At 39.7% G+C, this 27,394-nt stretch overlaps 1 protein-coding gene across 4 annotated transcripts; it reads left to right on the top strand.

Moving 5' to 3' along the window:
* The first annotated feature begins 299 nt into the window (after positions 1-299).
* On the top strand, positions 300-27,162 carry klhdc3 (kelch domain containing 3). 4 transcript variants are annotated; one of them, XM_073873621.1, is made up of 11 exons: positions 300-402; positions 1,690-1,923; positions 2,789-2,969; positions 3,583-3,694; positions 3,813-3,884; positions 6,102-6,315; positions 8,640-8,726; positions 10,072-10,180; positions 20,627-20,700; positions 24,495-24,573; positions 25,828-27,162. In XM_073873621.1, the coding sequence occupies exons 2-11, from the start codon at positions 1,770-1,772 to the stop codon at positions 25,892-25,894; spliced, it is 1,149 nt and encodes a 382-aa protein (XP_073729722.1). In that variant the 5' UTR covers positions 300-402; positions 1,690-1,769; the 3' UTR covers positions 25,895-27,162. The 4 variants fall into 4 exon arrangements, 3 of the variants coding, with proteins under 3 accessions (XP_073729722.1, XP_073729723.1, XP_073729724.1); XM_073873622.1 differs by lacking the exon at positions 300-402 and adding an exon at positions 1,051-1,175; XM_073873623.1 differs by lacking the exon at positions 300-402 and adding an exon at positions 1,290-1,437.
* Positions 27,163-27,394: the final 232 nt, after the last annotated feature.

The following is a 27,394-nucleotide window of genomic DNA, read 5'->3' as shown; positions in this document are numbered from 1 at the left end:
TATAATGTTATGCATGATATACAGTTATGTTATGTATGATATACAGTAATGTCATGTATGATAAAATGTTATGTATGATATACAGTAATGTCATGTATGATATAATGTTATGCATGATATACAGTTATGTTATGTATGATATACAGTAATGTCATGTATGATATAATGTTATGCATGATATACAGTTATGTTATGTATGATATACAGTAATGTCATGTATGATATAATGTTATGTATGATATACAGTAATGTCATGTATGATATAATGTTATGCATGATATACAGTTATGTTATGTATGATATACAGTAATGTCATGTATGATTTGTGTGTTCTGAGGCTGCTGAATCGACAGAGGGCGCCAGATCGAGCTGCTCTTCTTTAGCATTAGCACACAGCACAAGGTGAGAGTGTTTTTCTGTCAAACATAAACACTCATTATTAAACTCACTTTTAAAACCTTTATTTAAATACTTTTATTTCTCCGTTGATTGTCTGTAATAGTTAGCAAGATATTTAACAATGTGTGTTCTGTAAATGTCGGCTGTCTAATGTTGTTTAGCTTGATTTAGGCCTGGCTAGCTTGAGCGGCTATAATACATTTCGACATAAAAAGAGATAAATGATGATTATTATTAATCTGAACATGAATCACGGTGTTATTATGAGTGAAATTCAAGTTTGTTGAGTCGGATTATACCGCTGGTTAGTGTTGTGTTGACAGCTTGTTATTTTAACATTCATGCTTTATTTATTTTATATCACCGTTCTAACACTAACTTAATTGGAAAACCTGTCAATATCAGATACAAATGTGATTTCCAGGTCTGATGAAAGTTTTTACATTACATGGAAACCTGTCTGTTGGATATAAAATGTGTTCAGGAGTCAGAGACTGTGTGTGTAACTTATTGTAGGCTAATAACAAATGTTCGAGATTCAGGACGCTAGTTTAGTTTTAAGACATCTCTACAGCTGTGTTTAATTCAAGATAAATGCTGTTTTAAGATGCTAATAGATGAAATGACTTTGTTTTAGACTTTGTTTTGTCTGTCTAGAGCAGGGCTATTCAACTCTTACCCTGGAGGGCCGGAGCACTGCAGATTTTAGCTCCAACCCTGATCAAACACACCTGAGCAAGCTAATCAAGGTCTTCATGATCACTAGACAATCACAGGTGTGTAAGTTTGATTAGGGTTGGAGCTAGGCTGTGCGGTGCTCCGGCCCTCCAGGGTGGGAGTTGAATGGCCCTGGTCTAGAGTCTGTCAGTACTTTTGGGTGTCGTGTCTGAGTGAAAACGCACCTATGTTACGTCAGAATGCAGTCTAGATAGACGACAGACAGAGTACTGTAGGTTTAAAACACAACCCATGATGTGCAATGTGAGACAGTGATGTCAGGCTGTTCTGTTCCTCTAAATATATTCTGGCACATTCCTCGTGAGTCTCCACAGAGATATGATTTTATATTTATACTCTAGTACACTTCTAATATTGTGCAATCAAGCACATCTAAATGAGACACTTTTAATAATTGTTTGAATTTATAAAGTCAGCTTGATGAAGTTTGTCTGATTGTGCAGATTATCCACAAGTCGTGTGTGTGTGTGCGCCTGTGTGTGTGTGTGACCAACATCAGACCACCTGTTTTACATGAGAGCCTACTTACAGATCTGGGATCTGTTTCTTTAGGGTTGGATCATTGAGGTTTGATGCCTCTGTGATGTCAGCGGTGGCAGGCGTGATGGTTTGAGGAGGTGGCCGAGCGTGTGATGTTACGCTGGACGGTGCACCTGGAGGGCGGGCCACGGAGGGTCAATCATGCCGCAGTGGCGGTCGGGCACAAGGTCTACTCTTTCGGAGGATATTGCTCGGGGGAAGATTATGAGACCTTGAGACAGATAGATGTTCACGTCTTTAACACAGGTGAGAGAGATTTGAGGATCAGATTGTGTGTGTGAGTCTTCTAGGAGATGATGAAATTCTGACTGGAGAATACAGACATGCATCTGTGCTGTAGTTCATTTCTTTTTTATCCATATTAATCTTTGCTATTCTAGCACATTAAGTTGACCAGTAATATATGTAAGGAATAATTGACAATGGGCCATTGAATTATTGGAAAATAATGCACACCCAAGGTCAATTATTCCTCTTATACCACAGTTACTTACCACAGACATTGGTGGTTCTTTTAATTTTATTTGTTAGGTCATGTGTGTGGTTTACAGAAAAAATAATCAACACCTTTGAAACATTTCTCAACCAATTAGAATAAAGCATTCAACAGCCCCGTGGTATGATCATTTATATATACTTATATATGTTAGGTGCTGTTTTGTCTTCACAAGTAGATATGCCAGGTTTCCAGTGGTCTCCATCTCAAGGTTTTTAAAACGTCTTATTTTTGGAGTGCAGTATTTTACCACGGTCTGAAGTGATTTAATAGCACCTTCTGAATCTTCATCTCTCTGTCTGACTCGTGCTGGAGTACAAGTCTTCACTTACAACAGAATTGAATTGATTTGAATAGCAGACAAAGTCATTTTCCTGGTAAAGAGAGATCATTTTTAGCTTTGAATCTTTCAGGTTAGAGTTACTGTGTTTAGTTTGCTAACTCTGTTGACCTTCCACTCTAGTGTGATGAATAAACCAGAAGATAATATTAAGCATGCAGCATGGTACGATTATGTAATAGTTTGCTAATGTTTGTCGATGCATATCTTTTGACAGTGCTTGTTTGTAGTATGCAGTACGATTGCGTCTAATACTCTGTGCCGTACTTTGACAGTGTCTCTGCGCTGGACGAAACTGCCGCCTGTAAGGACCGGAGGCAGAGAGCATGCTCGGGAAGTGCCTTACATGCGCTACGGGCACACTGCGGTCCTGGTGGACGATACCGTCTACATATGGGGTGGTCGTAACGACACGGAGGGGGCGTGTAACAAGCTGTATGCCTTCGATGTCAATAAGTGTCCTTTGAAGCTCCAGACATCTAAATCTGAGACATCATAATATAAGATCCAATGCTTAAAGGATTAGTTGACCCCAGAATGAAAATGTTTTCATTCAAGGCCCAGACAGGCAGTAAAGACAATGTTAAAATACTCCATATGCCTGCAGTGCAATACAAGAACACATTTTCCCCACATTTTCTTCTCTTCTGTGGTTCTGTTTCGTGCGCCACGCACACATAGACATAATTAATGCCTAGAGGGGTCATTAAGCACTTTGGTCCGTCGCTGCGATGCGCTATTGTGCTTTTTTGGCAGAGAAATCACACCTCCCCCATTCACTTGTATGTGTTTATGACATGACAATGTGGTGTCGCATGTCAACTCATGCATATGCGTCAATATCTTATCTTGTGTTTTACGTGTGTTTAGCAACACGAGAGTGAGTAATTAATGACAAAATTTTTATTCTGGGGTTGACTAGGATTACCTTTTAAAGTGTAATATTTTGTTTTTATATCTGACAACAACTAGTTCTTTAATTAAATTGATTAGTATGTAGAGACGATGTCAGTTTTTGCAATCACTGTGTTAATAAACATTTGCCATATCTCACTGTTGTCTCAGATAGCCACAAATGGTTCACACCCAAGATATCTGGAACAGTCCCTGGTGCCAGAGACGGGCACTCGGCCTGCGTCTTAGGAAAAGCCATGTACATCTTTGGCGGATACGAGCAGCTGGTGTGTGTAACGTCACATGCAGCGAACTGAATTATTTTTTGCTTTTGAAAGGCAATAAGCTATTAATGAACAAACCATTAATGTACTTAACCGATTGTCATGACGTTTGTGTTCTCAGGCGGATTGCTTCTCTAATGACATTCATAAGCTGGACACCACGAGCATGTGCTGGTCTCTTGTGAACGCCAGGGTGAGTTTGATTTACAGAATCACACAGGACTGTAAGTCACTTTGGATAAAAGCGTTGGCCAAATGCATTAATGTAAGAGACTGTGTGTGTGTGTTTGTGTGTGTGTGTTTGTGTGTGTTTGTGTGTGTGTGTGTGTGTTTGTGTTTGTGTGTGTGTGTGTGTGTGTGTGTGTGTGTGTGTGTGTGTGTGTGTGATGTCAACATCTCACGGTTACAAGAGTTCAGTGTGAGACTGCTGTTTGTTAGATGAACCAATCTTTTTTTATCATGACCCATGCATAAATCAACACATCTCTGATGTTATCATAATATCTGCAACTTTGGGGTCACTCAAATGATTGGCGTTACTGGAATTTCTGTAGTTAGATTCAGTGCTTGAAGTGGGCCGGTACTCACCAGTACGCGGTACCGGCACTTCTCTATAATTATCTTTAGTGTACCTGCACTTTCTCTTGCGTTCCAGCACTTCTTACATCTTACAAAGCGTCAGTGAATAGGTGATTAATATTAATCACACTACAGAGAGGGGGCAGTACGTGAAATATCTGTTTTATTTATCTTCTGGACAAATCACGCAAATAAAAGCTGTTTATCAGAAGCGTTCCTTTATAATTTGATTGCCCAGTGATCTTTAGAAGGGGACAAAAACGTGGATACGTGTCAGTCAGAACACCCAGATAAAATAAACACTGTCCGCAGGGCTTGACATCAACACTCGTCAACAAATTCTGGTAGATTTCAGTGGTGGTGGGTAAGACAGCTGCTACTTCTAGCCACTTTGGCCGGTTGAATATAATTTTGTTATTGTAGTTACGATGTGTGGTGCGACATACGGAACTACAACTCCCATGAAACCTCCCTGCATATAAAAAGCTCGGGGCGTACAGGATCTGAGAGCGCGCGTCCAGTTTTGTGCAAAGGAAAATGAAGCCGTCGAGAGGAGAGAGGTTCGCGCTCGCGCATCATTATCATCTGCTTTTGTACTTTTGCGCAACAATAGTGCCCTCTCTACAGTTGTCAGTACATACACTGTAAAAAATTTGCTGTAATTATGCAGCTGGTTGCCAGTAACTTACTGTAGAAGATAAAGACTGAAAATGTTTCATGTTCATTTAACTTTGAACAAACTGTTGCCCGTAAATAACATAAATGTACAGTAAGTTACTGGCAGCTAGTTGCCAGTAATACCCAGTAATACTGTAATTTCTACAGAAATTTTTTACAGTGTAGTCTTAAATCACAGAAACCATTATCAAGCCTATAAAATACAAGTTGACAAGAGTAAGATTCATGTCTTTTCAGTTAATCTTATATACTTTTATTAGATTCTTTAAAAGCTGCTCTATTTATGTCTTACTAAACTGCATGTTTTTGATATGATCTGTGGTGTTATACCAGATGTAGTTATAATTTGTGGTCAATCTGCATTTGAAAGGGTTTTAAATCTCTATGGGTCAGTTTCCTTAACAGGGTTTAGATAAATGCAGGACTAGGCCTTAGTTATTTTGGGACATTTTACAAACAAATCTTATAAAAAACAATACTGGTGTTCATTTTGAGACAAAACAATGGCACTTATATACAGTATGTTAAGATATGTCAGTGCAAGTTGTTTTTAAATAAAGGCAGCTGAAACATGCATTTTAGTCTGGGACTAGGATGAGCAATGTCCGGGAAACTGCCGCTATGGGTTTTATCTCTAATATCTCTGTCAATGGTTCACAAGTAAGTAACGGAACGTTTTCCCCACTTCAAGCACTGGTTAGATTATGGTTTAAATTACTTTTGTTTGTATAGTGATGTTTTTAGTATACAACAGTAGCTGTTTAAGTTTTCCATTTTCTCTCTTTCCTGATGATACATGTCAATACCGACCCAAATTTAGCTAAAACTATAACCCAATCCAGATTTGTGGTCTTCGAGTCACAGTTTGTGTTTAAGGTTGGCACTCCCTAGAGGGCGCAATTGAGCTTCATCAGTCCTGTGACTGTGTTTGCAAGGATACATACACACACAAGCACTCTTATAATACCTGGAGACATTTAGCAGATGTATTGAATATAAGAAATCCAAATATCTTTAGGTGTATCATCATCACCCAGACCTGTTTTACTTTTACTTGAAGCTCTTTTGGTCTCTGTCACAATAAGTCATTTGATTGAAATCCCTGTGAAACATACGGTAGAGTAATTCATCTGCTGTATGTTCCTCTCTGTAGGGTACACCGGCTCGATGGAGAGATTTCCACTCGGCTACTATTATCGGCAGCAAGATGTTTGTGTTTGGGGGCAGAGCGGATCGATTTGGTCCTTTCCACTCCAACAATGAGATCTATTGCAATAAAATCAAAATTTTTGACACAGAGACCAATTGCTGGCTCAACACGGCATCGGCCCAGCTGCTGCCCGAGGGGCGAAGAAGCCACTCGGCCTGTAAGAGAGCACACACGGCTTCTTAACCTCAATACACAGAAAACTTCTTGTTTATGTTAAAATGCACGTGTTGTGTTAATATTAAGGCAAATAAACTTTAAGTTTAAACTTTAATACATTTTCATTTACGTTACTGACTCATGCAAAGAGTAAAAACAGCATATGGGTGATAATCATAGACTGCAAAAAAATATGGCCGTAGTGCCCGTGACGTCACGCATTGATTTGTGAAGATCGTTTTTGAAGCTTAAAGTAGGCGTTGCCTGCCGTCGCCATCTTGGCCGCACGTCACTGCGAATCACTCACGGAAAACCGAAAATAGTTAAAGAGGCGGGACATGGGTGAAGCTGAGGTGGCTGGTTGCTGAAACCACGCCCGCCTAGATCGATTCTAGTGACAGCAGTGGCCGTTCACCCCTCACTCAAGTGGCCACGCCCTTAATTATACAGAAGTTTAGGCTTAATATAAATTAAATGGATGAGTTACAAAAAATTCACCCCCCTCACAGTTGTCATGAAGGGCAAAATGATCTATATAGACCAAAAACACTTTTTGTAGCAGGCTGTAAACATATTATTTACTACTGTAAAGTTGGCCATTTTTAACATGGTGGTCTATGGGAATTGACTCCCTTTTGGAGCCTCTAGTGGCCAGTCAATATATTGCAGTTTAAAGTCACTTCCGTATTGGCTTCATCAGAGAGATCGGAAGTTTGCCCCTCAGTGATAATATTACATACAATCCTGTGATAGGTGTCATTTAGAGCTGAAACAGTATTTTATTGCCAGTATTGGCTACTGATTTATACTCTATGTAAGGAATAATTGACAACGGACCGTTGAATTATTCAAAAATAATGAAGTACGAAGAGTAGTTATCAGCATGGGTGTGCATTATTTTCAAATAATTCAAAGGACCACAGTCAGTTATTCCTCTTAAATCACAGTTATTATAAACATTGCTCTGGTGGTTATTTTAACACATTTGACAGCTCACGTGTGCAGTTAAAAAAAAAAAAAATATATATATATATATATACACACACACACACACACACACACACACACACACACACACACACACACAAACACACACACACTCACCTAAAGGATTATTAGGAACACCATACTAATACTTTGTTTGACCCCCTTTCACCTTTAGAACTGCTTAGTTCTACATGGCATTGATTCAACAAGGTGCTGAAAGCATTATTTAGAAATGTTGGCCCATATTGATAGGATAGCATCTTGCAGTTGATGGAGATTGGTGGGATGCACATTCAGGGCATGAAGCTCCCGTTCCACCACATCCCAAAGATGCTCTATTGGGTTGAGATCTGGTGACTGTGGGGGCCATTTTAGTACAGTGAACTCATTGTCATGTTCAAGAAAACAATTTGAAATGTTTTGAGCTTTGTGACATGGTGCATTATCCTGCTGGAAGTAGCCATCAGAGGATGAGTACATGGTGGTCATAAAGGAATGAACATGGTCAGAAACAATGCTGTGGCATTTAAACGATGCCCAATTGGCACTAAGAGGCCTAAAGTGTGCCAAGAAAACATCCCCCACACCATTACAGCAGCCTGCACAGTGGTAACAAGGCATGAAGGATTCATGTTCTCATTCAGTTTACGCCAAATTCTGACTCTACCATCTGAATGTCTCAACAGAAATCAAGACTCATCAGACCAGGCAACATTTTTTCAAGCTAATTGTATCCGCTTTTTCCTATTTGTAATGAAAATGAGTGGTACTTGGTGGGGTCTTCTGCTGTTGTAGTTCATCCGCCTCAAGGTTATGCGTGTTGTGGCTTCACAAATGCTTTGCTGCATACCTTGGTTGTAACGAGTGGTTATTTCAGTCCAAATCAGCTTGAATCAGTCGGCTCATTCTCCTCTGACCTCTAGCATCAACAAGGCATTTTCGCCCACAGGACTGCCACATACTGGATGTTTTTACCTTTTCACAAAATTCTTTGTAAACCCTAGAAATGGTTGTGCGTGAAAATCCCAGTAACTGAGCAGATTGTGAAATACTCAGACCGGCCCGTCTGGTACAACCAAGCATGCCACGCTCAAAATTGCTTAAATCACCTGTATTTCCCATTCTGACATTCAGTTTGGAGTTTAGGAGATTGTCTTGACCAGGACCACACCCCTAAATGCATTAAAGCAACTGCCCTGTGATTGGTTGATTAGATAATTGCATTAATGAGAAATTTAACAGGTGTTCCTAATAATCCTTTAGGTGAGTGTGTATATATACATGAAATGTCAATCACAGAACTGATTCTCTGTCCAATTTTCTGTTTCTTTATGATAGTTGCTTACAACGGTGAACTGTACATATTCGGTGGCTATAATGCTCGTCTGGACCGGCATTTTAATGACCTTTGGAAGTTTAATCCAGGTGACTATTGTCTTGTTTGTGGTCATCATATTTTTATGTTCTGTTTTAGTAACCATTACTCTGTATATCATTTGTGACCCTGTATGTGAAATCCATGCATAGCACTATTCGGACGGGATTAGTTTTCCAAACGCCGTTAGAGTTTCAATATGTCCCTCGCGACATGTCTGTGATTTTATGGACCGATTCGGACGGGATTAAAATTCTCAGGCTGTTCCAGAGATGGGAGTGTCTGTTTCATGTGTTTGGGTGTTGCAGAAGATCACATGCTCTGGATAGGCGTGTTTGTAATGTTTGATATTTTGCTTTAAATGTAAAATTGTTACAGAACATGAAGTTTAACAAATTAAAAGAACTTATACAAATCCTACTAGAGTAGCCTACATGTTTTATATAACTGTCTGCTTATAATAAACCCAAAGAAATGAAGAAATAATGATTAATAACAATTTATTATCTTTATGAATTAACATTACCATCTGGATTTGAACAAAATAAGGTTAAGTTTACCTTATACTGATATAACAGTAGCCAGTCTTAACAGTGTTTGATATTCAGCTCGTCTTGATTTAATTATTTTATTTCACCGAATGGAAAAAACATCCATGTCTGAATGAATGGGATTCAGGAATTACAATATAAGCACATTAGTAAGACCTTACGGCAGATCACGTTGGCCAAAACACTAAAAGAACCGCATTTTCAAGAGACATTGCGGGCAAACACCGACATTGCATCCGGATGGGATTAAATTTCTCTGAGTTCAGCGAAAAACAGTTATTAGGTAAATTGCTCTGGAATTCTTACAGAGGTCGTCAGATATAAACACAGACATGGCCGATTCGGACGGGATTAAAAACAAAGAGGACCTCTGAGAAAATTGTGCTTCTCAGAGGTCCCCCTGTAAAACGAATCCTGTTCGTATAGGACTAACGTCTCATAATCTAATAATGAGTTTAGGAGCACTCATTTATTTCAATCTTTGAGAGGTCCATACTCAGTCAGGATTAAATATATATATACAGTATATGTTATATTTTCACTGAATGTTCATTATATTACATATTCAGGCAGGGTCACATTTTGTTATTTGTTATAAGTGATCAGGGCTGATGTTTTGGAATTCTTGTCTTCTATGATTTTATTACGGTTCACAGTTGAACTGATGGCAGAAAGATTGATCATTAAAATGTTGTGTGATTGTATTTGAAGCGAGCGGTGAGATGCGCCTATGAGAGTTCAGCATCTGAGAGCTCAAACTGAAGGCAAATGAGTGTCAGCGTGTCATTGTCAGTGCACAATAATATTTATTTCTTGCCCAATGATATTATGTCTTGCGTTACAGAGGCGTTCTCCTGGAAGAAGGTAGAGCCGAAAGGTAAAGGTCCTTGTCCCAGAAGACGACAGTGCTGCTGTATGGTCGGAGATCGCATCATCCTGTTTGGAGGAACCAGGTAAGATCTGATTGTTCTTTGAAAAACGTGAGCTGAATTTACTAAGCATCAAGGAGTCAAACTGTCTCTGATATTTGCTGAGATGGTGGATTGAAAGGCCTCAGATGAACACTTGTTTCTGTGTGTATCGTCACGTGATGAGCCTGATCATAACGTGTCTTGCTTTTTACGTTTAAGTGAATTATTTAGTGTTTTTACAGATAAGTTCAGATATGTCTGATGAGGTTGTGGCTAATCGTATGTTCAAGAACAACTTTTTTTGCTACCTTCCTAGAACTGTGTAAGAATAGATCACTACTCGTCAGCATGCACGCGTGAAACCGACGGCTACGGATCTGTGCCAAAAAAACTTAATTCACTGTACCAACTCTATGGAAGAAGGCAATTATTACTCCGGTTCCTAAAAAATCCTGCCCACAAGAAAACAATGACTTTAGACCTATTGCCTTGACTTCTGTTGTGATGAAGTGCATGGAAAAAATTATCATAAGCCAACTAAAACTGGAAGTAGGCCCACGGTTAGATCCGTATCAGTTCGCTTATAAACACCGCAGAGGCACTGATGATGCAATCAACAGTTTAGTGCCCCTAGTGGCTAAACATCTTGATACTCTTATAGGGTATATGCCAGACTGCTGTTGGTCGATTTTAGTTCAGCCTTTAACACCTTACAGCCTCATATTCTTCTGAAAAAAATGCAGCAGATGAAAGTGAATCCCTGGCTTTGTTATTAAGTGGTTCCACTCATTTTTGACCAACCGTAGTCAGCAGGTCAGGGTGAATAAGTCACTGTCTGAACCTATGAACATTAGCACTGGTGCCCCACAGGGGTGTGTTAGTTCTCCAGTCTTGTTCACATTATACACTAATGAATGTACAGGCAGTACTAATAACAATTACATGTTAACATTTTCTGATGATACAGCTATTTTAGGCCTCATATCTGGAACATCAGATGTTATTACATATAAACATGAGGTGCAGAATTTTGTCCAGTGGTGTGATGAACATTTCCTTAGTATCAACACAAAGAAAACAGTGGAGATGGTGTTTGACCCTAAATCCACCGGAGACCACTCACCAGTAGTCATTAACGGTCAGAATATAGCCCAGGTGGATTCTTACAGATATCTGGGCATTCATATTGATAATAAACTTACATGGAATACTCAGGTGGAAAATGTTTGTATTAGGGTCCAACAGTGTCTGTACTTTCTTCGAAGGTTGAGAGTCTTTGGTGTAAATCAGAAAGTGTTGTTTCTCTTTTACCATGCTGTAATCGAGAGCATTTTACGATACGGCATCTCAGCCTGGTTGGGAAACCTTGGTGTACACTTAAATGCCCAGATTACACGGTTAATACAGAGAGACATGGAAATTATGGGGGTCAAGCAGCATCCCACACTTCAGGCTCTTTTTGAAGAAACCATTACTAGACAGGCTCAAAAAATTATTTCAGATCCTACTCACGTCCTTCACTCCGAGTACCGACTTTTTCCCTCGGGAAGACGCTTTCGAGTCCCTCAATGTAGGCTTAACCGCTTTAAAAATTATTTTGTCCCACTGTCCATTAAAGCACTAAACCATAAGTTAGGTAGTGGTAAACAGTTATAGTTTTTTTCCCCATCCCTAGTGTGTGTAACAACATATGTTATGTTGAACACTGGGTGGGGTTCAACTTAGTTGTTCAATGTATACTGTGAGTAAGGCAGTGTTGGCCTTCTCTTTGCACTGTATGAATGTAGTATGTTATTGTGCAGCAGCTGTATTGTGTGTCCAAAACAAATTACCTTCGGGACAATAAAAGTTTATCTTATCTTAATTTACAAACTTCTGCACATTTTCAGTTGTAGTTTTTTGCTGTTTGTCAGTGCTTGAAGCTGTTAATAAGAGAGTCGTACTTTTATGTGTCTTTAACGCTGCTAACCGGGGTTAAATCCGCTCTGGTGTTTCCCACAAAATCAGGGCAAATGAATGTGAGTCCGTCTGAGCCGCCCGTCTCACTGAAGTGTACCTTAGGAGTGATTCTCCAAATGAAGCCCATTAGTATTGAGCTACATCCAGGTGATACGGGGCAGACTCCAGACTCCCGTGATTGCTCTGATACCCTGCCAGCAATGTAATGAGGTGGGGCGGGGGCTCTTATCGCGGACGTCCTGCTGGGTTTTAATCGTCCAGTGGCTCAGCTGGATTAAGCGTCAGTCTGCGCCGGTGTGGTCCACAGCGGCAGATAACTGCAGCTTGTAATCAGACGGCCACTCAGCCAGTTGACCGTACCACAAGTCTCTCACATGAATGCACTTTTAGTTTGCTCATTGTGCTGAAGTGAAATATACTGTCATGAGTTTATACGTTCAGTAAATGTGTCTACGTGATCGCTCCAGTCACCCACTAGAGTGAAAATAAAATTGGTTTATTGGAACGATTTCTATAAATTGACAATTTATTGTTTTTTTTTTATTTGTTTGTTTAAACCTATGACTATCAATCTTTTTAATGCATTTAAATATGTTTTGTTTCCAGTATGGTGTCACTGATTGCAATAGACAGAATGTTTGTAGAATAAGAAAGTAGTATATATAGATTTAATCATAACAGTTACACAGCATGAATCCTGACACAATAACACTGAAGGTTTGTTTGTGTGTCTGAGCACTTAAGCAGGTTAATGTTGGAGAGCGAGCGTAAGACGAATATCCTTCATTTACCTGATGCTGTGGGGTATGAGCAGGATTTCCTGAGTTATTTGAAGAAGGGATCGCTCACAGCCTCGTTCTAACCCGAGCAGATGAAGAGTTTTGTGCAGTGGTTTAATGTTAGTCGAATTGTTTCGTCTCATCATGGATTCGGTTCAGTCTGTACATGAACATTAGTGTGAATTTCTGCACGTGATGTGAGGTTGGAAATGCGAGGGTCGAGACTTTCGCCTCGTGTGGTGAGGTGAGTAAAAGCTGACCTCTGACCTCAGAACAGATTCATTCATTCACGCCTTTTATTTGAGGAGCGTTTCATGTAGACGAGCGTGAAATCGGTGGAATTGAGTTCTTTGTCTGTTTCTGCCTCTGATGTTTATCACAGTGTCGTTATAATGTCACACACGCTCTTTATTTATTTATTTATTCATCTATCGGTCGTGTCTTTGCATTATGTGTAAGATGCATTTAAACACAGTCTGTTTGCATTTGGATTTATGTTGCGTGAAAATGTAAAGTTGAGATGAGCTCAGATGAGTGTCACCGCTGTTAATGATTATCGCAAACGTAAACACGCGAAACAACGCGGCAGCTAATGTTGTTTATTTGCAGCAGGGTCACATTGGGTGATGCTCACGGTGAGCATCGTGAATCAGACTGCCGACACGTCGCTTGTGTATTCTTCGCTCGCAGGAAACAGTCGTCAGATTTATAGTGTCCAGAGCGAGCTGATGCTGAGCAGACACCTCAGTGATATTACTCCAGCGTTTATGATATTTACTTAAACTGAAGGAATTTGTTGAGCGTAAATTTATGGCTTTAGTGAAGCACAATAAACTTCTCAACGCTCCAGAGAGCGCAGGGTCTTCAGAACCCTGGAGGTGTGTGGGAAACCATGGTGCTATCCCATAATCACCGTTCTTGCGGTGCATCATCAGGCGGCGGTGGTGTCGAACTGTGAGAGGCTGTCTAATGTTACAGGTGTCCTGCTGGGCCCGTACGTTACCATTCAAATGTTCGGATGCTCCTGTTGACAGTATTATTCAGTAGGACAATAGCAAAGTCAATTCAAACCCTTACCAACACAAATGTAAAGCATGAGATGATCTTGTGTGTGTGCTGGACTGCTTTTCCTTCAACATTTTTTGCCCCCTCTAAAAATCACATTTATTATATTAATATTTGTGTACAGAAGGGATTTTAGGTCAAAATATAGAAAATATTAAAATATTGTATTCTGTAACGTTTGTATAGGTGTTTTGTCTACTGTTGTCAGAATGTTGTGTTGTGTACGTATAATTCTTTCAGTTTGTTTGGCACAGACTGGGGTGGGCGATATTACCAAAATTTTATTTCACAATAGGATTCATTTTATATCATGATAACGATATGTATCGTGGTAGAGTATTTTTATCTTTTAATAAGGTTTTATGTTATTAAAATCTTTAATGCCATTGAATTTTCATAATTCTCACAAAAAAACGTATACATGCATAAAAGAAGACAAAAACAAACAAAAATTAAGCCCACTGAAGATAAACAGTCAGTGATTAAATAATAATGTACATTACATACCTTATTAAAGGTAGAAAAGTGATTTAGTCAAGAGCAATTAGAGATGTTCACAAAATCATGAGTGACAGATAGGAGCAAAATTAGGTAACTTCCCCTTTAAGACCAATCTACTGTTACATATACATTTTTCTTCAGCTGTTTACAAAAATGCTCACAAGCTTAATAAGCACTGGATGCGCAACTTGCACACACAGAAACAGCGTGCACATATATGACTGTTTGTTTCGATGGCTAAAAATCACTGCGGTACTTAAATACTGGTACAAACATTACGTTTTCGTGACTATGCGCACAGCAATGTGACGTGAATGTGTAACCTCAATAGAAATTTTCCACAAGTTGACAAATTTCTACCGGTTTATCACCCACCCCTAGCACAGACCCAAGGAGGCCCGTTCAACAGCACTTAAAGAAGAGCAAACAAGCGTGCTGAGCTAAAGAGAGGCGTGAAATTCAGCCACTGGTTTGATTTATGAGCGCCCTAGAACCTCACGCACCCTCCTATTCGACACAAACACACACAGCTGGATAACCAGCTCACACGGTCTCACAGATAACAGAGCAACATCGCTAACCATACTGCTGAAATCATTTAATGATCCTCAGCCCACGCACCTGAAAAGAGAATATCCCAGTACAAACCATTAACACTTCTCCAATCAGGACACCTGATAGTAAACTGGTTTGGATGTCTGATTGGTTCTGGGACACGTTAAAGAACGTCTCGATCGATTTACTTTCATCATTGACACAGGTGTACAAGAAAGGAAAATCTTATGCACATATGTCCTAGCAGCAGGAAACAATTTCATTTTTATTGGAAGGCACACTTTTTATGAAGTGAGAAACCGCCTGAACAACTAAAACCCATTTGAAATAGACCAAGTTCATTATTACAACTAGGGATCGACCGATATGGATTTTTTTTTTTTTTTTAGTGCCGATATCGATTTTTGATTCATCTGCCTTAGCCGATGACCGATACAGGCTGCCGATATTTGAAGCCGATACTGCTTTTGCTCACCAAATTTACATCATAAAAATGAAAAGATGATGCCAAATGTTACAAGTCTCAATTTAAAAAAGTAACATTTATTGAACTTAAAAAAACTGTATTGAACAAATAGTAAAAACAGGTGAGGGTGCTATGGAACCATGAACTGCACTCTCCACAATGACGAGGAACTATCAGCATATGAAAGGATATTAATTTCTAGCACTTTACTACTACAAATATATAGAGAGATGAGAAATAAAAACTCGCTTTGTCCAGCTATGATCAGTTGTTAGGCCGAGCTTTCGATGTTGTCATGGAAAGGTTGGATGCTTTTAGTCACATGACCTGCAATCGCTTGCGGGCTTCCAGCACTCTGTCTGTAAATAATGCCGGAAAAAATCGGCGAACACATCAGCCAGATATCGGCCGATGCCGATACACATAAAACTCGCAAATATTGGCCCGATATATCGGCCAGACCATCACTAATTACAACAAATGGCAAAACACAAAGCTACAACTACAATAAAACACATACCTTACCCCTATACACCATGTAAACAAGGGCCTTCAATAATAATAATAATATGTACCAGATAGCAATAAACAAACTTATTAAAGTTTACTACTCACCATTAATAGCTAAAGGCGATGGGTTGCGGAGTAAAATCGTATAAGAACTTCATCTTTAGACTCGTAATGGCACAAAAGCACCAAAATTTGATTGTAAGACTGCAAGCATTGCGCAGCTGCGCAGAAGGAATCACAAAGGATGTTTAAACCTACAATACTGAATGTTTACTGTATAACCATCTTATAAGATTTATATCTAGTATGTATTATACTACAGCCAAACTCCATCATTTAATTTTAATAAACAGAACTACTTCTAAATCAAAATATAAACGTATTGAAAGACATACTGCTGGAGACTGGAGATTGTATTTGAATAAATAATGAGATGAGTCTAAGAAAGCATTACAGGGGCTATTTTGGGGATGTTTACTCTAAATATAATCGTTTCATATTATTATGTTTTATATTATTACATATAGAGGTTGTTTCACGGACATGGGTTATCCTAGTCCCAGACTAAAATGCATGTTTGAGCTGCTTTAATTTCAGAACACCTTGTATTGACATATTTCAGTGCCATTGTTTCATTTCAAGATGCACACCAGTATAGTTTTTTGTAAGGTTTTTTGTAAAAACTTCTTAAATGTCCTAAAATAACTAAGGCCTGATCCTGGATTAATCTAAACCCAAAGTCCGGGAAACGTCGCCTTAATGTAATAATGCATAACATTTTTTTAAAGTTGCTTTTTTACATTCAAGTAGTTTTTACAAACAAACCTTACCAAAAACAATACTGGTGTGCATCTTAAGACAAAACAATGGCACTGATACATGATATGTCAGTACAAAATGTTTTTTTTAATTAAGCCAGCTCAAACATGCATTTTAGTCTAGGACTATAATAAATCCCTGTGGGGTGGTTTTCTGGACAGGGATTATCTCAAGCCTGGACTAGGTCTTAGTTTAATTAGGAAATATAGCTAGTTTTAACTAACATGCCTTACTTCAAACATTACATTATGAGGCAAATATAGGGCACTAATGTATTTTAAGATATGTCAGTGCAAGTTGTTTTTAGTTTGGACAGCTCTTACATTTCTTTTAGTCTAGGACTAGTCTAATCCCTGTCTGGGAAACCGCCCCTATATGCATTAGAAAGTGATCTAGTTTGTTGCATGGCCCGCCCCTAACACAATCATGAGCATTGAGCATTGCGAAAGTATAGAGAGACGGCAGCTTTCCTACGAGTGGGCGTGGTTTCAGTGATGTCAGCAGACACGCCCCCACCGATTGAGAGCAGAGAATCCTGCCCGTTTTTCAAAGATTTTGATCCCTTTTATTTACTTGAAACACATTTAATATCTGACTTTACAGGGACTTTAATGATGCTAATAGTGAATAGAGAGATACCCAGCATTACAGGAACACCTCAGTGTCTCGACTGTCAGGTGATGCAGTACTTTCAGTTTAATGATATGTAGGCTATAGATTCAATCTTTATTGTGTTTTTTTTTTCATTCCGAATCACTTTCACATCCTAAATGTATGCATCAAATCCATATTGCAGACCTTCTGTCTGCTTTTGCCTAAAATGAACATGTATTTTTTTCCAGAAATGATTGTCACGATAAGACCCAAGTATGCTTAAGAACGCAAAGCCTTCCAAAGTGTCTTTACATCCTATGTGAAAGTGTTGATTCAGTAGATTCAATGTTAAGGCCCAAGTATACTTTTTCACACATACTGTGCTCAGCATAAATGAGTACACCCCCTTTATTACAAAACAGTTTTATTGAATGAAAGTCGCTGACCATCTTTAGGACATAAAAAATAACTCATTTAAATCAAATGAGGTGATGCAAAAATGAGTACACCCTGATGAATATGTTAGCAAAAAAATTAAATGAAGTGAAATGAACAGGAATTCACTAGGAAAAGATGAATATAATGAATCATCACACAGGTGGCCACAGGATAACTGGCAATTGAGAAATCCACTCTCATGTAATGGTGACAAAATAGCATGGTAAAGAAATGTCTCAAGACATGAGAAATAAAGATAACTTCTTTGCACAAAATGGTCAAGGTTTCAAGATAATTAGTTAACCATTGCTAATAAGTTTGAATACTGTCAAGAAAGGGATCCAAAAATTAAAAAAGGATGGACTTGTGAGAAGCTCTTTGCGGTGTCCAGGACGTTTACTGAAGTTAACACTTCGTCAAGAATGTTTTGTGATGAGAGATGTTAAAAAAAATCATCATGCAAGTTCAGCACAGTTGGCTAAATCATTAGAAAGTCAATCTGGGGTGTTTTCTGTGACACCACACGACGGACATACAGTGCAAAGGAGAGGCATGCATGGCTGTCATTCATAGAAAAAAGCCACTGGTAAAGCCAATGCACAAAAACCCTTTTGCTAGAGCTCATATTGAGAAAGGTAAAGACTATTGGGTCTCTAGCTCTCTATACTTTGGAGTAATGAGACAGAGATTAATCTTTGTGGCTCTGACGTGCTCCAAACTATATGGTGTGGCAAGGGTGAGGAGTACAATGAAAAATGCATGGTACCAGGAGTAAAGCATGGTGGTGGCATTGTTCTTCTGCGGGCTTGCATGAAGGTGTCAGAGAGATTAATTTTATAGACAGCATCATGAATACACAGATGTACTGTCAAATATTTAAAGAGAAGATGCTACCATCACTCTGTGCCCTTGGTCACTGGGCAATCTTTTAACATGATTGTGACCCAAAACAAATATCGAAGGTCACTAATTCATTTTAGAAGAAGCACATGATAAAAGTGATTCCCCAGGTTGAGGTATGGGGAGTTCTGAAAAGACGAGCAGAACGTCATTCTCCATCCAGCATCTAGGATCTGAAAGTGGTCATTGTTCAAGAATGGAGAATTAAAGATGTAACTGTATGTTGTCAACTTGTTTATTCAATGTCTAGAAGAATTAGTGCTGTTTTAAAAAAAAAAAAAATGGAGGCCATACAAAATATTAGATCATTTTTGCATCACCTCATTTGATTGAAATGTTATTTTTTGTATCCTTAAAATGGTAAGTGACTTTAATTCTTATGTTAAGAAACATAAATGTTTAATAAAACTGGTGTGTGAAAATACAGCAAATTGGTCTCATATTTACTAACAAATGGAGAAAAATCTTAATTTTCAAAGGGGGTGTATGGGGGGGGTGGGGGGGGGCGGGGGGGGGGGGGGGTCGGGGGGGGGGGGGGGGGGGTGCGGGGGGGGGGGGGGTGGGGGGGGGGGGGGGGGGGGGGGGGCGGGGGGGGGGGGGGGGGGGGGGGGGGGGGGGGGGGGGGGGGGGGGGGGGGGGGGCGTTGGGGGGGGGGGGGGCGGGGGGGGGGGGGGGTGGGGGGGGGGGGGGGTGGGGGGGGGGGGGGGTGGGGGGGGGGGGGGGTGGGGGGGGGGGGGGGTGGGGGGGGGGGGGGGTGGGGGGGGGGGGGGGTGGGGGGGGGGGGGGGTGGGGGGGGGGGGGGGTGGGGGGGGGGGGGGGTGGGGGGGGGGGGGGGTGGGGGGGGTGTGCGGGGTGGCGGGGGGGGGGGGGGGTGGGGGGGGGGGGGGGTGGTGGGGGGGGGGGGGGGGGGGGGGGGGGGGGTGGGGTGGGGGGGGGGGGGCTGGGGGGGGGGGGGTGGGGGGGGGGGGGGGTGGGGGGGGGGGGGGGTGGGGGGGGGGGTTTTAAAATCTGCCACTTTGCTGTGAGTGTCCAGCGGGTTCATAGGCCACGATTCATTAACTCTGACCAATGCAGAGGCCAATGAAAGTAAATAAATAGGAGAGCGCGTACGTTAATGTAACGGACCGCAGGTCTGATAAAGGTCTCGGCATAATCCGGGGCGGGTGACCTCCTGGCGGGGGTCGGGGGATGTAATGAGTTCCACAGCTGGCCCCCCGGGACCCCAAACCTCTCTGATTCACTTTAAACCAGCAACCCGTTTGTTTAAGCAAGATTAGAAACATAAAGTCCGAACAACATCCTGCACTCGAGAAGAGAAGTCATAGGGTGATACTGGAGGATCGAGTCGCAACACCGAGCGAATGGACATTAGTGAAGCCGCTGGACGCTGGTGTTTGTAGTAATGACGTTTGCAACCTTTATATGTCTGAAAGCATGAATAAGAAGTCACGTGACTTTGTTTAAGTGCAGGTGTTGTCTGCAGGAAACAGATGTTTGTGAGAGATTCGGCTCACGATCGGTCTGTTTCCTGCTCCTCTACTGTGTGTCCTGATAACCTGTGCGCGTGCGTGCGTGCGTGTGTGTTTTAAAGCTTTGCTCGTTTAGGTTTATTGAAACATGAGATGTCGTCTCTGCTTCTCTAATAATCTACATGTACTTGTGCACGTTGCTCTGACCTGAGCTGCTCTTGAGTTTCTTGAAGATCTTAAAGCGGTGTTGTGAGAGTACTGTAAAAGCATCTGATCATTAATACACTATTGACATCTCTATGAGTCTCATTCATAGTGTTTAAGTACTTTAGTGCATGACTTTAATTGACAGGAAGTTTATATCCTTATTTCCTGTGTGAGACTAAAGAGGCATTATGGGATTGTCTGACGTGTCTGATTGTGTGTTTGACAGCCCGTGTCCAGAACAGGGGATGGGCGATGAATTTAACCTCATGGATCATTCAGACCTGTACATTCTGGACTTCAGTGAGTTTACTTTATTCTTTACATTTTAAAGCTTTATTTACATGACATGACATGGACATTTGCATTCAGTGAAAATAGATAGAAGTAACGTAACGTGAAATAATTATATAAATAATAAGTAAAGTAGAGTCTATGTCTGTCTGTCTTTCTGTCTGTCTTTCTAGACGTTAAAAGATTTTCTTCTCTTTGACATGAACCAGTATGACCAATAAAGACTTCAGGGACTCTTGTGATACATACATAACACGTGCTGGATCTCTTATAGATTTGTACTTAAAATATTTTACATCTTATTAGTTGATTACGAATAGATTATCTGTCAGATTACCTACTTTCTTCACTGAGGTTTTCTGTTCACCATTTGACTTTTCTGTCCGGGTCACAGTCGCTTCTGGCTGCTCACTGGACGACATCAAAATATAAATGTTCTGCCGTGACTGCGCTCCTAGAACTTATGATCGAGATTATTTTTGCAGTGTGAAATTGTAAAAATAATTCCTTTTTATGTTTTATTCTCAGTTTTACAATGTAAAGCTGCTTAGTTTGCACCAATGCTCTTTGTGAAAAGTGCCAACCCTAACCTGTAAATTAAGATTGAATTGAGTCTCATTGACTTAATCAGACAGTCCTAACGTTCTCAAAAGACCTGCAGCTACTTCTATAAAATAATAAAAAATAAATACATGTTTAATAGGTATTTGTAAAAATGTACAATAAGGTAAAATAAGTAGTAAAATTCAAAGTCAGGAGAAGATTAATGCTATTTGCTTGCTCTCTCTCTCTCTGTCTTAATCGGGCATCCGGCATTAGGTGCCAGGCACCAAATAAAGCACTTCCTTGTGATATGATTGTAGGTCGTCAGAGCAGCTCAGCGGGTAAAAAAATAGGGCAGGGAAATGCAGTAAGCCGTTGGCATCACTTTTACTAGCAGATGCCGGCCCATCTGCGACAGAAGATCATGTAAGGCTTTCCTATGTGCTGGAGGCCTGCGCTTATTAGGGTTAGTGTGACATCATGGTAAACTTGTATAGCACTACTACTAGTGGTTCATGTAGGTTGTCTACAAATCAGAAGGTTGGTGGTTCAATCTCCCGGTTCCACCTGATTAAGTGTCGAGATGTCCTTGAGCATGACATCTAACCTCAGCTGCTCCCAATGAGCTGGATGGTCAACTTGCATTGCTGACACCGCTGTCGGTGTATGAATGTTTGAGTGAATGGGTGAATGTGAGGCAATATGTAAAGAGCAATATGTAAATATGTTGGATGGCCATTTATCATTTTAGTAATATTTCTTCTTACAGATGTATTAGTGTCTTAAGCCGATTATGCTTAATAAACTGATAACGTGTGGGGTCATGTAAACACGTAAAACGGTTTTCCTTTATCAGGGAAAGCCCATAAACAGGGTAAGCAAAAAACGTTCTGCACAGGTAGTTTTTGGCTCATTACGCCGATTTCGCGTAGCATGTAAACACCATAAATGGCTTTCTCATGGTTTTGTCCATGTGCGCATGTTTAACTGTAATGTATTTGATCACATTACATTTTAAAACATAACAGCATTAAAGCCTTTCAACAGAGAAAATCAACATGCAAATGTATTATCACTTTGCATGAAATAAGACTTTGTTCAAAAGTAAATAATAATGAAGCAACTCGGTGCGCATTTTGTCTCTGACAAAAGTCATCATGCTTTCTTTTCGGCTGTTTATTTTTCTTTGATTAGGTCCACTGTCTTAATTCATTCTTGTAGGCTAGTGTTAGATCTGGTCTCCACACCACAGAAAAAATATAACGATCCAGCCCCGGACACCAGATCACGTCAGAAAATATAAGTTTACTTTGTTAAAGTATCTGTCAGATACAAGGCTGATCAATTGTTGCTAGAAGAGAGCATAAACAGAGGCGTAAACAGAGTCGTGAGACGGAGGTTTTAGATGATAAAATAGAACAGAGTTTTATTGATGACAGTTAGTTTCAGTTGCATATGCCTCAATGTTCAAACCTCGTCCACCCCGTCTACCCCCGTCTACCCAGGAATACAGCATGCACCTTGTTATATCCAAATTTGCTCAGCTGCATCATCCCTTAGACCTTGGGCTTTCATAAACATTCTCTTTATCTATCTTGTTTACACACAGACAGAACAGCTCTATGAAACTTCCCAAATGTGAAACTGAACCACCAAGAGACATATAAAATATAGAAATACAATGAATTAATGAATGATATAATAAAATACAGAAATATAATAATGAATAAATGAATAAAAACAATAATGAATAAATGAATTAATAAACAATAATGTAATAATAAAAATGAGAATAATGAAATTGATAATGATAAAATAATATAAAATAATCAAACAATAATTAAATGGATAATAACTAATGATTATAAAATGATTATGATGATTATGTAAATAAATGATAAAACATAAAAAAACACAATAATAAAAACATTCTGCACGTGAGGATCTAATGTAGGATCCTTCACTAGGGTTCTGCATGACATTTTCCTCACAGTCTGATGTTGTTTTAAGTAAGCAATAAGGTACGAGAGGCTGTGCTGTATCCGCGTCGTGCCTAACAACGCCCTTCAGCCGTTGCCTCGAGTACCTTATTGCTTTCATAAAACGGTTACTACACAATATTAAAGTAAAAAAAAATATTAGTGCAACTTCCATGAAGTTAAATCAATAAAAGCATTCCTTCCGCTAGAAAAAATAGCCCCTGAATGCGAACAACAACATGAAAGCTCAAATAAAAACAACAAACTGTTCTCAAACTTTGTCTCATTATATGTTTATGTGTTGCTAAGGGTGTTGCTAAGGGCGCAGTGATATTAAATAGAACCGTTGGGTGAAGCGGTCATAGCAGTGTTTTATCGTGAATAAAGCACACCTATTGACCAATCAGAATCAAGGATTGGAACTAACCGTTTTATAAGTTAGACTTATAAAATGTGTCGTATTGAGCTTCAAATAAAGGAATTAATAGAGATGGGCACAAAAATTACCTAATTTCCTCCTGTTTGTCACGCCCCACTTGTAATGATCCTATTCCCGCCCCACACTTTGAGAAACACTGGTGTAATAGAATAACAATAGAGCTATTAGTAATGATATTCACACCACTTGTTCTTCTGAGTTATAGACTCATTTATTGAAAGTGGTGTGATCAAAAAATATGAATTAAAAAATGAGTTTGTAAAATATATCTGCTGCTGAATTTCTAAGTAAAATAAGCCTTCCATACATTGCTCAGAGCAACAGTGTAGTTTGATTAAAACGTTGATTTAAGAGGGGAAAACATATTAAGAAATGCAGCTTTGTTTTAAAGTTTAGGATGCTCAGCTAAAATGCAGCTAAAGTTATGGGGTGTCCAACTCAATCCCCGGATCTTTACCCCTTTGAGAACTTGTGAGGTGACATTGAAAATACAGTTTCTGAAACAAGACCTAAAGATTGACAGGAACTCTGGCTCCTGCGCTGAAATATCTGTTTCTAGGTGCTAGAAGTTGTTTGACTCGATTTGACACAGATGTGCAGCAGTTTTGTGCAAAGTGCTTCTTTTAAACATATTTATATTTTCAATTTTTCAATTTCTTTGCTTCCATTTAAAAAAACAAGACAGGCTTGATAAATGTGTTAATTTGTTATTTGAATTGCTGACTTGCTGTCTGTGTTACTTGTGTCCTCTGAAGTCTTTAGATGTTTCATTACACCTTCACAGACTGTAGCTCGATTATAAAGCACACTGAATGACTTTTTTGTGTCGATTTGTTTTTAAGGTCCTAATTTAAAGACTTTATGCAAACTAGCAGTGATTCAGTACAGTTTGGAGCAGACCGGACTTCCACATGACATCAGGTGAGATTTACTCAATGTGACGATGAATGAGAGTCTGAGTTGTGGTGCAAGAGTAAATGAGTGCTGGGATGCACCTGCACGAGCTAACAGGTTTGAGTCTCGTCTGCGTCTCAATCCCATAATCCACCATTGTCCTGCCCAGTGTCAGAATACAAATTTAAAATAAAAATTATTTACAGAGACATTGTTTACCCCTGTTGGAGCATAAGAAATACAAAAACATATAAAGTGCAAATAAAAGTACTTTTTTTCTGCTTCATTTTTACTATGGTCATCTCTCTCTCTCTCTCTCTCTCTATCTCTCTCTCCCCACACACACACACGCATAGAAATAACATTTTGTGAGGACATTTCCAAAAATGTAGCTCTCATCATCATAGCGTCACACACACACACACACACACACACACACACACACACACACACACACACACACACACACACACACACACACACACGCACACACACAGCTACTCTCAGTGAGTGAGTGTGAAACCAGAGACACATACAACAATCTGACCATCAACCCTTGACCCTCATTTGCAGCTTTACAGATCAGGTTACACAGACACACACGAGAGAGAGAGAGAGAGAGAGAGATAGAGAGAGAGAGAGAGAGAGAGAGAGAGAGAGAGAGAGAGGTCAGATCATTCTCAAGTTGTCTTAATACTGCACAGAATCAGTAAGACCGTTAATTCAAACAATTAGTGAAATTAATGATTATTCTCACCATAGACAAAATACAACACACAGGTTAAGTCCAAACACCAACATCCCTGTCTGTCTGTCTGTCTGTCTGTGTGTGTGTGTGTGTGTGTGTGTGTGTGTGTGTGTGTGTGTGTCTGTGTGTGTGTGTGTCTGTGTGTGTGTGTGTGTGCGTGCGTGCGTGCGTGCGTGCGTGCGTGTGTGTGCGTGTTTGTGCGTGTCCGTGCGTGTGTGCGTGTTAGGTTAGGGGTTAGAATATGTAGTTTTGTTCAGTATAAAAGTCATTGCGTCTATGAAATGTCCCTAAAAACATGGAACCCTTTATTCTAGTTTATTGTGATGTTTAAGTATGAATGTTGTTTTTATAGCAAGAGCTGGAAGTAGATTGACAATCTAATAGTAACAAATAGATACAAATGGTCAAGTGAGCTCTTATCTTAATGAATCAGAGTCTCCTACTGCACCAACACGCATTCACCCCTCCTACAGAGAGTCAACATCATGTGTTTAGTGCATTTATCTCATAAAAACATGTTTTCTGTTCATCAGGTGGGAGCTGACGGCCATGACCACCAACAGTACCATCAGTCGGCCCATATTCTCCTCTCACGGCTGACGACCAAACTTCACGCAAGAATCTCCTGCATATTCTGGATCTAAACATTTCTGTCTGCGTGCCCACCAGTGGATTCACCAAGCCGAATTTTCGTGCTGATGAAGGACATTGTTGAAGAGAAACTGCACTTGTTTCATGTTGAAGAGACACAGACCTCCGCGTTTTAATTCAGTCCAGTTATTCATCAGTGTTACTATGTTTTTATGAGACATCGAAGTGAAATGAAGTCTTCGTAATTACTCATCGATCTTGCGTCATCGCTCCTGTCCAAGGCAAAGACAATAAAACAACATAAGATTTCTGTTCAAATAGCTTGGTTGAGCGGAAAGGTTGAATGTTTCACTTTCTGATGTTCATCAGGCACATTTTCTTTTTTTAAACAGATTTGTTGGATGTTTCTTTGTTTTTTTCCGACAATAAAAGTTTTTGACTCTGCAGTCAATAGAAAGAAATCTCTTTGTGTTCACGCACAACTTCAGCCCTCTTCACTTTACACACGGTCAATACAGCAAATCTCAATGAGTGCAAATGTTTGTTTGTCTGTGGTGCTTTTACAACTGCAGAAATATATGAATGTGTTTTTATTCATTATCTGTTTCAGAGCAGTTGTTGTTTAGCTCTGATCTTTTCCCTTTAAATATTGTTTCATGTGTAGTTCACAGCTTTTCAAGGAAATGGGTCTGAATGTTCAGATCACACACAGTTTATATCCAGGACTGACAGATGAAGTCAGATTTTTCTGTTTGTGATTTCTCTTATTCTGCAGAATCTTTGGTCTTTTTACAAAAATGTCTAGATATTGAAATGCAGGCAAATCCATCACTGAACAGTGACGTTGATCCTTTAGACTGCCACGGGTAACACGAGTAGATGTGTTTGCAGAACAAACTCATTGGGCGGATTTCATTTGTTTTTAGCAATTTTATTTGTTTGTATGTGCCGGCAAAAGGTTATCATTTACTGTGAGTCACCAGAATCGTGTTTAGTGTTCAGAGGAAACAATATTTTCAAAATTGGAACTCCGAATATGATTATTTTTATTTCAGTATCAAAATGCTTGGAAATGAATCTTTTCACATGAAATGTAATTAGGTTTTAAATTATTATATAGAAAATTTGATTTCCAAATGAATAAAACTTTACTTACTGTCTAAATGATAATGTTAACTGTAAAAGTGTTTTACTGTACAGTCGGGTGCTAACGAAATAACATTTATATAAAACAGCATTGATTGATTGTCTTCTATAAATGATTTCATTTTGTATTATTTTGTCCTGCTGTAAACCAGAAAGTAAGTCAATGTCTTCATGCCAGAATAACGTACGAGGCTTAAATGCGTTTAGCCGTATAACTGATGTCTCAGAAGACGTGACCTTCATGCAGTTTTATTTAGGAAAGGTTGCGAAAGCCAGAGGTTAAATGGTGGCAGAATTGTGATGGGACAAACTCCACCTGTTGGAAAGCTTAAACTTCACGTGGATGCTAATGGCTGCTAGTGA

The sequence above is a fragment of the Misgurnus anguillicaudatus genome, chromosome 11 (assembly GCF_027580225.2).
Source record: "Misgurnus anguillicaudatus chromosome 11, ASM2758022v2, whole genome shotgun sequence".
NCBI lineage: Eukaryota > Metazoa > Chordata > Actinopteri > Cypriniformes > Cobitidae > Misgurnus > Misgurnus anguillicaudatus.
Note: the sequence above shows the minus strand (reverse complement) of the source record. Positions and strands in the feature narration are given on the sequence as shown.

Coding starts and splice junctions, on each gene's coding strand:
- klhdc3 (XM_073873621.1), top strand. CDS start 1,770: ATGTTACGCTGGACGGTGCACCTGGAGGGCGGGCCACGGAGGGTCAAT. Junction 2,970..3,582: donor TATGCCTTCGATGTCAATAA/GTGTCCTTTGAA, acceptor TGTCTCAGATAG/CCACAAATGGTTCACACCCA. Junction 3,695..3,812: donor TTGGCGGATACGAGCAGCTG/GTGTGTGTAACG, acceptor TTGTGTTCTCAG/GCGGATTGCTTCTCTAATGA.